The 11,111-nt window shown below is 58.4% G+C and overlaps 1 protein-coding gene across 2 annotated transcripts; it reads left to right on the forward strand.

Moving 5' to 3' along the window:
* Positions 1 to 4,408: 4,408 nt before the first annotated feature.
* On the forward strand, positions 4,409 to 8,242 carry LOC123099359 (transcription factor bHLH18). Of its 2 annotated transcripts, XM_044521530.1 has the most exons (4): positions 4,409 to 4,541; positions 6,400 to 7,023; positions 7,101 to 7,514; positions 7,900 to 8,242. In XM_044521530.1, the coding sequence occupies exons 2-4, from the start codon at positions 6,427 to 6,429 to the stop codon at positions 7,975 to 7,977; spliced, it is 1,089 nt and encodes a 362-aa protein (XP_044377465.1). In that variant the 5' UTR covers positions 4,409 to 4,541; positions 6,400 to 6,426; the 3' UTR covers positions 7,978 to 8,242. The 2 variants fall into 2 exon arrangements, with proteins under 2 accessions (XP_044377465.1, XP_044377464.1); XM_044521529.1 differs by lacking the exon at positions 4,409 to 4,541 and having other exon boundaries at positions 6,303 to 7,023.
* Positions 8,243 to 11,111: the final 2,869 nt, after the last annotated feature.

Raw genomic sequence — 11,111 nt, forward strand, 5'->3', positions numbered from 1 at the left:
GTGTCGAGGTAGTCGCCGCGGAAGAAGAGCAGCGGCGGCGGCGGCCTAAGGAGGCGGCGGCCACGGCTAGAGAAGGAGCGCGACGGTGGTGCTCGAAGTAGGCGATAATGAACCCGGCAGCGTGACAAAGACCGGCGCGGACGGTGACGTTCCCCCGCCAAGGGAGGCGGCGCGACGCATATCACGTGGAAGTCAACGCGCGTGGACGGCGATGGACCGCGGGCCGTAGCGTTACGGCCCGAAGGGGCGACACAACGGCGGCGGGCAGGTCGGGGCAACGGCGGGGAAGACCTCAGGGCGGTTGCAGGGATCGCGTGCCACGCTCGCTACGGCCTGACGGGGTGACGTAGTGGCAGCGCGAGGGTCGGTGCAGCCTCGGGGACGGCCTTGATGCGGCGGTTGACCGCGGGCCGCGGCACTACGGCCCAAAGGGGCGATGCAGCGGCAGCGCGCGAGGTGGTGCAACCACGGGAACGGCCTCAGGACGGCGGCGGGGATCACGTGCCGCGACACTACGGCCCAAAGGGGCGACGCAGAGGCGGCGCGGATCAGTGCAGCCACGGGAAGAACCACGGGGCGGCGGCCCTGCGGCCTGACTGGGCGACGCAGCGGCAGCCTGTCGCTCGATCGGCGAGAGACGTGTAAACTCAGGGACGATCTTCATGAAATTCTGTAGCCTGTGTCCGCGCGGCCGGACGATGCAGCGGCTCGCAACCGGACGTCCAGAGCTGTGCAGGCCGGGGGCTGAGCTGTACGCGTGCAAGCACACGGAGAGCCTTCGCCCGTAGACGCAGCAGGTACGAGCAGCCAACAGGCCCTGTGTGGATCAAGGGGCAGCGCAAGCACATGCACGTAGGGATACGTCCACGCGCTGTGTTGAACGATGGGCCGATGCGGACGCTTGAGCAGGAAACCACGCTCGCGGGCCACGAGGCGAGAACGAGCGGCCGCCGTCCTGAGCACATCGGACGCGTGTCATGCATAAAACCTGGGCGTCGAGCCCGCAATTGATCCAGTCGAAGATGATGAAGATGTCGTTGGGGTAGACACACGTTGGACGACGGACAATGGGCGACGCAAACCGATCTGAGATCGGAAAACCAAAGAAAAAGAACGCCGATCAACCGATCCGCGAGAGAGAAAAATCCCAATCAACGGATCGGGAAAAAGACTCTCTAGGGAAACCGGTCAACATGACCGGTGGACGAACCCTAGGTACGGGCAGCGCGGCCCCCGGCGGCGGTCATGGAGGACGACCGCCCCGGGGGTGGCCCGGGGGTGCGGAAGCGGCGACGGCTAGGGTTTAGGATCGAGGTAAGGCTGATACCATGTTAGAAGGGAGAGAGGCCGGCGAGGCAACCTGCAGGCCCGCCGTGCAGACGCGGCGGAGGCGGGTGGCGTGGATCGATTGGCGTGCCGACGCGCGAGCGGCGGCTATGATTGGCCGCCGTATGGCGTGAGAGCATCTCCAGCCGCGCCCCCAACAGGCCCCCCCAGGCGACTTTTTCGGCGCCGGCGCCAAAAAAACGACCCAGTCGCGCCCCCAAGACGACGAAAAGCGCCGGTTCGGCCCTTTTTTCTGCCCCGGCGGCCGCAGGCCGAACCCGGCGCGCTGGGGGGCGCTTGGGGGCTCCGGCGCAAGGGAAAAGCGCGACTGGCCCACACCGTCAGGTGAAAAGTCAAGATTTTCTTCCCCGACTCGCCTCCCACCCCCCGCGCTCTCGGCCGCCACTAGGTATATCCCGGCGCCGCCCCACCGCCCTTCACCGGTAGATAGCCATTCCCCGCCGGAAAAATAGCAGAGGTTCGCCGCGGCAGCCCCTCCGACACCAGCTGGGCGTTTCCGGCCGCCGTTTCCGGCCGCGGAGGGGCAGTTTAGCGGCGGGTGCACGCCCACCGCGCGCAAGGTGTTCGGCGATTTGCCTGCCTCGGCGATGGACTCGGATGACGAGGAAGTGCTCGCCGCGCTGCTGGAGGAGGAAGCCGAGGCCGACGTCCAGGAAGAAGAGCATCTCATGGTGCTCGCCGCCCTCGCCCAGCTGCTGGCGAGCAATGAAAAGCCGCGGCGAGGTGGCTCGGCGCCGGGGCGGGTGAAAGCAAAGAACCGGCATCGTCTCGAAGGCTACTGCATGCTCTACTCCGACTACTTCGCCGATGCTCCACTTCACGGCGACAGAACATTTCGGCGCCGTTATCGGATGAGCATAAAGCTTTTCCTCAGGATTGTGAATTTCATCCGGGAGTTCGACAACTACTTCAAATGCAAGATGGATTGCACCGGCAAACTTGGATTCACCTCCATCCAGAAATGCACGACAGCGATGAGGATGCTTGCATACGGAGCTCCCGGTGACTCACATGACGACTATGGGCGCATGGCCGAGTCCACCAGCATATAGAGTGTTTTTACAAGTTCTGTCGGGCAGTGGTGGCAGTGTTTGGACCGCAATACTTGAGAACACCCAATGCGGAAGACACTGCTCAGATCCTAGCACAGAATGCAGCAAGAGGATTTCCTGGGATGCTTGGAAGCATCGACTGCATGCATTGAAAATGGAAGAATTGCCCATTTGCTTGGCAGGGGATGTACAAAGGCGCCAAAGGTGGTTGCAGTGTGGTACTTGAGGCGGTGGCCACACAGGACCTCTGGATTTGGCACTCCTTCTTTGGTATGCCAGGAACTCACAATAACATCAACGTGCTGCAGTGCTCTCCTGTCTTTGACAAGCTTGTTGAAGGTCATTCTCCTCCGGTGAACATCGACATCAATGGGCGGCACTACAACAAGGGGTACTATCTAGCTGATGTCATCTATCCGAGATGGTCGACATTTGTGAAGACCATCAAAAACCCTGTGCCTGGAGGCAAGAACGCCTGGTTTGCGAAGATTCAGGAGGCTTGCAGGAAGGATGTCGAGCGGGCATTTGGTGTGCTCCAATCTCGATTTGCTGTTGTCCGGTACCCCGCTCAGACCTGGTCGAAAGATCAAATGTGGGAGATCATGACCTGCTGTGTCATCTTGCACAACATAATCATTGAGAGCGAGCAGGAAGAGCCAGTGTTTGACACTGAACCATACCACAGGCAGGGTCCTCTTGCCCAAGTTGATCACCAGCTACCGGCAACCTGGACTGCCTACCTCAGTATGCTTCAGGAGATCCGAGACCCACAGGTGCATCATCAACTGCAGCAAGATCTGATAGAGCACCTATGGAGGCTCAAGGGCGACACCGGGCGCGACGTGTGATGAAATATGAGTTTTTATTTGTTGAATTATATAATTTGTATTGAACTATTTGTTGTTGAACTATTTTGTTGAAGTATTTGAATTTTCTGTGATGAAATATGTGATAAAAAAATATTTATGTTGATAATTGAACGCCGAGCCACGGCGAACCACGCCGAATATGGGCCTTTTTCGCCGAAATGGGGCTTCAAAAGTGGGCCAAAATCGGCGACTGGGGGCGAGCTGGGGGCGACGACTGGGCGCAAAACCGCCCCTAGCGCCGAACAAATCGCCGGCTCGCCCCCAGGGGGCGATTTTTATGCGTCCTGGGGGGGCCAACGGCTGGAGATGCTCTGAGGCCGCCGGGTGTAGGCGATGCACGTGTCCTGGTCGGAGCAGGGCGGTGATGGCCGGCGCAGGGCGACGGGCAGGCCGGCGCGCGGACGACGGCCTTGAGTGGCCGCCTGTCGCGCGAGGCCGTCGTGTCGGTGAAGTAGCCGGCCGGACGCGCCGGTGTCGGAGTGGAGGCGCGGGGTGTCGACGGCGGCGGTGGGCGACGCAAACCGATCAAGCAAAGATCGGAAAATCAAAAAGAAAACGCCGATCAAAACGACCGGCGAGAGAGCGAAAAAACCCGGAGCGAGGGCTCGGGAAAAAGAGTATCTAGGGCAGCCGGCCAACACGGCCGGTGGACGAACCCTAGGTACGGGCGGCGCGGCCCCCGGCGGCGGTCATGGAGGCTGACCGCTCCAGGGGCGGCGCGCGGGTGCAGAAGCGGCGGCGGCTAGGGTTTAGAACCCGAAAACTGATACCATGTTAAAAGGGAAAGAAAGGATTGGTGGAATAGTTCTTTTTATTCTATTTCTTAAGCCTCGTGGGTATATATATAGGAGTACATGATCTATTTGAAGTACAAGGCAAACCCGAATATTTTCTAGTCTAACCTATGTTTCCAATCTAATCAATATACTCAACAGTTAGGAGGGTTATTATATCCCCAGTCTACCAGGATCAAATCATTGGTTTGATACATGTGTGTTGCACCAAGGCGAAATAGTCTTTTAATTCATAGCAAAGCAGCAAAGCGTCCGTGGTGAATTCGTCAATCCCCCTAGCTCCTCATTAGAGTATGGTATCTATAAATAAATGTGATATGCCCTACATACATCCATGGAGAAAGGCAGAAAAGCGTGAGGATGGATTGGGCAGGACGCACCCAAATCTAAGCTGATTTGGATTGGATGGCTTGCTCTTCCTACTACATCTTCATGCAATCATTTGCTCGCAGCCGGGCTCTCCGTCTTCTTCCCACGAGGTACGTAATTGTGGCCGCCGGTCGCGTCCTGCTACCCATAGAAATGGGCGCTGGTATGCGCCGGCAGTCCGGCTGAACAGTTCGGCCGGACTAGCCCCAGCCGCCCGATTGGGTCAATTTGATCCGTTCGATATGTCGTTGTCTTCGTCAACGCACTTGTACGAATGAATCTTTTCTGCATCTCATCCCTCCAGTCCATCTCACCGGCCATGCGTGTTCTCCCGTCACCGCCTCTCGCCAGCCATCCTCGCCAGCCGTCCTCGCCGGCCGCCCTCGCCGGCCGCCGTCCTCGCCGGCCGTCCTAGTCGCCGGCTGCAGCCCTTGACGGCCGGCCTCGTTGCAGGCTTCACCCATGCAAACAGACGCATTCCTGCGGGTTATAGCTCCTGTGCGGGACGGTTGCAGCTCCGGTGTGCGACGGCCACAGCTCGTCGGCGTGCTCGCCGGCGCTCATGCCCGATACCCCCGACGTAGCTCGCCATCCCCCATCGCCCATCATAGCAAAAATCCTCACTAGTTAGTAGCTTTTGCGGTTGTCGGTTGAAGAAAAAAGCAACGCAGTTGTAGCACGGGGTCGACGCCGGTGATGGTTTGTAGCAAAACGAGGCATCGTTCGCCGTCCCGGCCGGGTCGTATCTCTGTCATGAATGGATGTAGCAAAAGAAACAGCCGGTTCCAGCAATAATTTACTCTGGTTCCAGCAAAAATCCCACGAACATCAAACTCCATCAAATTTGATTGTAGCAAAAGAAACAGCCAGTTCCAGCAACAAATTACTCTGGTTCCAGCAAAAATCCTACAAAACATGAAAATCCAACAAATTTGATTGTAGCAAGAGAAACAGCCGGTTCCAGTAACAATTTACTCTGTTCCAACAAAAATCCCACAAACATCAAATCCAACAAAAGTTGATTGTAGCAAAAATAACAGGAGGTTCCAGCAACAAAAAACAGTCGCCGGTCGCAGCTACCCGCGATGACAGTTGCAGCTTAACGATGAGATCACAAAAAAACGTTGCATCCGCAGGTCGCCGATGCTGGAATCACGCAGTAGAAAGCTACAACCGTATGTCGCGGTGCTGGAACCGGCGGGAGAAAAAGCTACAACCGCAAGTCACCGGTGTTGGAGCCGGGGAGAAGAAAAGCTGCAACCGCATGTCGCCGGTGCTGAAACCAGGCAGTAGAAAGCTACAACCGTATGCCACCGATGCTGGAACCATACAGTAGAAAAGTTGCATTGCGGTACTGGAAGAAGAAAAAGCTACAACGGTACTAGGAGGTGCAGGAGCCGGGGAGAAGAAAAGCTGCAACCGCATGTCGCCCTGCTGGAACCGAGCAATTGGTGACGTGTTTTGCTCCGACGGGAGGGTGATTTGCTGCGACCGACGACCGTCTTTGCTGGAACCAAATGAGCTATTTGCTGTGACCATCTAACTACAATGGCTGTGTTCGAACCATGGTCGTCGTCTCCCTCGGAGAGGCTTCACAGCAGGCTATGGATGTGTGGCCCGCTCGCGTCGAAGAGGGGCAGAGGGCGGGCGGCCTACCTGGCGGGGAGGGAAGGGGAAGGGTCTGTGCCCAGCTCTCCCGAGAGAGCCGGGTGCGGCGGCGGCGTGTGCAGGTAGTGACGCCCCCGTGAGGAATGAAAGAAGTCAGAGGTAGGAGATGACAGAAGAACGTGTGGATCAGAGCGACTCACGCGTGGATAAGACTGAAAACTGTTTCGCATGAAAACGTCCAGGAGACATACGATTATACTAGATCGCACGGCTCGCGCTTGACCGGCCGAATCACTCGGCCGGCATAAATAGAGCGGTCCAAGCTCTGCATTTTCATGTGATTTCTTTTGGTGCGCGCAGCTCCATCAGGTGCTAGCTAGAAGCAGTATGTATCAGCTGGAGACCATGGACGACTCCAGCTTGTTCATGCAGTGGGCCGTGGACACGCTGCAGCACGACCACCCGCCGCTCGCCGCTGCCTACGCCGCCGGCGACAACTTCCCATCACTCGAAGAGCTCCGCCGCTCGGCGTTGCAGCACGGCACGGCTCCGGCGGGAATGGCGGTACAAGACGGCCACCGTCTCCTATCCACCGACAGCTGGAGCTCCGGCGACAGCGGCGGCCGTGAAAGCACGTCTGCCGCGGTCGTGGAGAACGACGTCAACTGCGCGACGACCTGCAGCGTCGGCAGCAGCAACAACTACCTGCCCATGAGCTGGAACTTCACCTCGGCCATGGCGCAGCCGAGCAACGAGGCGGCGCCAAGCCCCGCCACCGCTCCCTCAGCTGGAGCGCTCGACGGCCCCGGCGTGGTGGAGCAGGCCCACGTGTCGCCGCCGTCGAGGAGAGCCTCCGCCAAGAGCGCCGCCAGGGCTGGACACGCGCCGTACGCGCAGGACCACATCATGGCGGAGCGGAAGCGCCGGGAGAAGATCAACCGGCGATTCATCGAGCTCTCCACCGTCATCCCCGGCCTCAAGAAGGTCGATCCGCGCCTCTTCTTGCACATTCATATCCAACAACAAAATTTTGTCAACTGACTGGCCAACTAATCGCTCAGATGGACAAGGCGACGATCCTTTCGGACGCCGTCAAGTACGTCAAGGAGCAGCAGGAAAAGCTCAAGGCGCTCGAGGACCGCAACCTCAGGAGCGTCGCCGTCGAGTCGGTGGTGCTCGTCAAGAAGTCGCGCACCGCCGTGCCGCAAGACGATGACGTCGGCGGCTGCTGCCGGTCACCGTCTGCAGGTCCCGGGGCAGCAGCTGGAAGCACCACGACGACGACCGGGAGCGTGCTGCCGGAGATCGAGGCGAGGATCTCAGAGAGCAACGTGATGGTGAGGATCCACTGCGAGGACGGCAAGGGGGTGCTTATCAGGCTGCTCGCCGAGGTCGAGGGGCTACACCTGAGCATCACGCACGCCAATGCCGTCCCGTTCCAGGCTTGCACTGTCATCATAACCGTCATGGCAAAGGCAAGTTCGTTTAACTTGATTAATTTACTCCCAATATGCTGCTCATTCTTATTACAGTTTATGTACAAGCTTAAAGAGGACATTTTGCTCTGCTGTGACATCTTATGGCTACGGCTTCGATTACATGCATCTTTGGACGGAAGTTACTGTGTTTTACACACACAAAAAGTACCAGCATTTTTTTTCCAGTAGTTTGTACGAGACTGACATTGTGGTTCGGAGAAGCAAAGTGTGTTTATCCTTACATTATTAAACAAATAGCTGCAGTTGAAGTGTTAACAATGCACGTGTCATGCATATTCACCTGTCGAGATCGTCAACTGAACTGAAAAAAACTTTATTTGGACACCAACTGATGGATGGAACGACATTGTTATCTTATCAGGTGGACGAAGGCTTCAGCGTCACGGCGGAGGACATTGTTGGGAGGATAGAGGCGGCGTTGGCTGCACCCACGTCATAGGGCCGGGATAACAATACTCCGGTAGAGATCAAGGTTCAAGGAGCACGAAGCCGTTCAAAGATGCTGGCAGAGTGTCCGTCGCGGCAAATTTTATGCAAATAAATTAGTTCTCGTCATGCGCGCATGATTCAACAGTGCATCGGGGCTTAAAATAATTACTGCATCTTTCAAGACAAAACTACACTGTCGTTCTTGCACACACAAAAAACTGTACACTTTCTGTGCTACTTCATCAGTCTCATAATAAAAAAACATTTTTAAACTATGTTAGCTTGAGAAAGTCCTTGTATTGTGGGACGGAGGGAGTAGTTTTTTGATGCACCGGACCGGAGCAGAGAGATGCTACATTTACAGGCAACTTTCGATGAATTTAAACTTGCAGGCTTAAATGGAATCATTAGACTGGGAGGAGGAGGGATGAATTAGGCGCTGGCACATCTGTCTGTACAACAGTTTCTGTAAGCATCGTCCGTAAGTGAAGCAATTTCGGACCGGAGCACACCTCGTGATGCAACTAATTAGAGCATCTATAGCCGGACTTGACAAATTCGATCCCTCAAACGCCCGCGGACAGTGACCGGACACGCCTCATATTTCCTTTTTCACATACAACTCTCTCATATTCATCCCCCTAAATCCATATAAAATCATGCAGAATATATATAGCTACGTACTACGTTCTATACTAATCAAATTTCGTCATTGTCGTAGATGACCTGAGTCGCCGGAGCCGGAGCCGCTAGCGCCAGAGCCTGGGCCGTCTCCATCTGTTGCCGACAGTGACGCCTTGCCTCCGCAGCCGACTCTGAGCGGATGGAGCTCAGGATGGCGTGCTGCTCCGGCCACACGCACACGTCCTTCTCCATCGCCGGCGGCTCCTCCTCCCCCACATCCAGCTTCGGCGCCTCCTCCGCCAACTCCTGCTCCTCCTCCTCTTCCTCGTCCGTCGGCTCCGGCTCCTCCTCCTCTTCCTCCATCGCCGGCACCTCCTCCTCCACCTTCTCTTCCTCCTCCCTAGTTCCAGACGTAGCCCCACTTCCCTACGGATCCGGATCTGCTCAAGGAGGAAGAGACGGTGTTGGACCGTGTAGTAGCAGCGGCGTGGGGCATGGCTAACGGGCTCGAGTGGCGGCGGAGGGAGGGAAGAGGCGGATGTGCTAGGGCTGGGGGCATCGGCCGGCTTAAATAGTCGGGCAAGGCACTATGCGGCCTGCCGGAGCTGCGCCACACGGTGTTCACACCGCGGCGACGGACGCGGTGTCTGTCGGACGGCCGGGTTTCCAGGCGTTCCCGTGTGGGGCCCTTCGTCAGGCCGACGTGGCGGGCGTGTTCGGGGATGCCGGTCAGCTCGGATCGGGATGCCGGTCAGCCCGGACGTTTGAGGGCCGTTTGAGACGCCCGTCTGAATCAAATAATCGTGACCGGACAGTGACCGGACGGTCTGCCCGGACATTTAAGACGGATTTGAGAGGTCTGTTTGTAGATGCTCTTAACGCTTTGTGTAATTGATCGCTTGGACCGGAGCACGTACACATAAATAAATGATTCTCCAATCCCAATCGAGCAAATGTACGGCCAACCCTTCAGGCCCTGTACGTAGTAGTGAGGTAAGGCCAACTCCACCGCACGACCCTAAGCGGACGTTCGGTTTGGCCGGATTTTGTTCCTTTGGGGTGATAATGGGTTCGCCCATGTCCGTGTCTGTCCGTTGGTTCGTGGGTGTGCCCAGCGCGCGGCCGCACCCCAAATCTTGTCTGTGTTGGACGTGATTAAAAGAATATAAAAACTTAAATAAAATGACTTAAAAAAGTAAATAAACATAGTTAAATATACTTAAAACTTAAGTTAGGATCATGGCCACAAAACGGCCCAAGTTCACGGTTCACTTAACGCCCCAGTGCCATTAATTAAACATAAAAAACAAAATAAAAACGGCCGCCGACCGCGCGCTCCTGCCATGCCCGTCGTCGCCGTCTTCAGTGGCCACCGGTGTCGTTGTCGTCGCTGACGAGGTCGACGTAGGCCGGCGGCGTCCAGAGGTGGGCCGGCGGTGCGTGGTAGACGGGGGCGGGCTGGACGGCGGGAGGTGCCTGCACCAGCTCCTCCCGCGGCGACGCCTCCCGCTCTGGTGACCGCGGCGGAGTGACGCACCAGTTCATGCCCACGGCGTCGGCTATCTCCGGAGCAGTGCACGACCAGCCCCACCCCTGGCCCACCAGGCCCGGGTGGAACGCGGCCACCGGCTCCTCCTCCATCGCCTCCTCCGCGGCCACCATCTCCAGCTTGGGGATGGCGACCTCGCCGGCGGCGGAGCGGGCCATCATCTCCTCGAGGCCCTCCCATTGGCGCTCGTCGTGCGTGTGCATGGAGTCCTGCATGACACGCGCCATGAGACGGGCCTCCTCCTCCGCTGTCATGCGAGGAGGTGGTGGTGGCGATGGAGATGGCGAAGGCGACGGCGTGGGCGTGAGGCCGCGCACCCGCCTACGCTCGCGCTCCTGGGGAGCGGGCGCTGCGCGCTCCCGACGTGGCCGCCGCGGCCCAGACGCCGTGCCGGCGAAGAAGGAGGCGCGCCGCACGTCGTGCTCGTCCCTGAGCCAGGTGTCCTAGAGGACGGAGTCTGGGGCGTACCCGTCGTCATAGTACATGTCGTCGGGGAGGAGGCGGCGACAGCGCTCGATCTCCTCATGGCGCGCACGGCCGCTCGCCGGGACCGGCGGGATCGGCACACGGTCGGCGGACAAGTGCCAGTTTTTGGGGAGGTGGACGTCGCTCCAGGGGAGCGGCGTCCTCGTCTCCCAATAACGGCGGCACGCATCCGCGCGGATGTAGTGCCGGTCGCGCTCACCGGCGGACGTGGGGGCCATGGAGAACGCGGGCGGCGCGGGGGCCCGGCGTGGTGGTGATGCGGGCTCCTCCTTCATCACGGAGCCGGCGCGGCGTCCCGACGAGGAGCCGGCCTCGCGGTCGTGCTTCCCCTTGCGGCCTGGGTTCCAGAAGCCCATGGCTGCAAGGTGGCCGGCCGCCGAGCTCGAGGACGGGGAAGGGCCTAGGGTTTTCGCGCTGTCGGGTTTCGAGGACACCGCGGGATGGAGTGGGGTAGTGTGGACGACGATCGATCCACGGGTTCCCCA

The sequence above is a fragment of the Triticum aestivum genome, chromosome 4D, assembly GCF_018294505.1.
Source record: "Triticum aestivum cultivar Chinese Spring chromosome 4D, IWGSC CS RefSeq v2.1, whole genome shotgun sequence".
Lineage (NCBI taxonomy): Eukaryota > Viridiplantae > Streptophyta > Magnoliopsida > Poales > Poaceae > Triticum > Triticum aestivum.

What these genes read in the sequence shown, in the direction of transcription:
- LOC123099359 (XM_044521530.1), top strand. Translation starts at nt 6,427, where the DNA reads ATGTATCAGCTGGAGACCATGGACGACTCCAGCTTGTTCATGCAGTGG. An exon ending in TCATCCCCGGCCTCAAGAAG is followed by an intron (nt 7,024 to 7,100) that starts GTCGATCCGCGC and finishes CTAATCGCTCAG; the next exon opens with ATGGACAAGGCGACGATCCT. An exon ending in TCATAACCGTCATGGCAAAG is followed by an intron (nt 7,515 to 7,899) that starts GCAAGTTCGTTT and finishes TTATCTTATCAG; the next exon opens with GTGGACGAAGGCTTCAGCGT.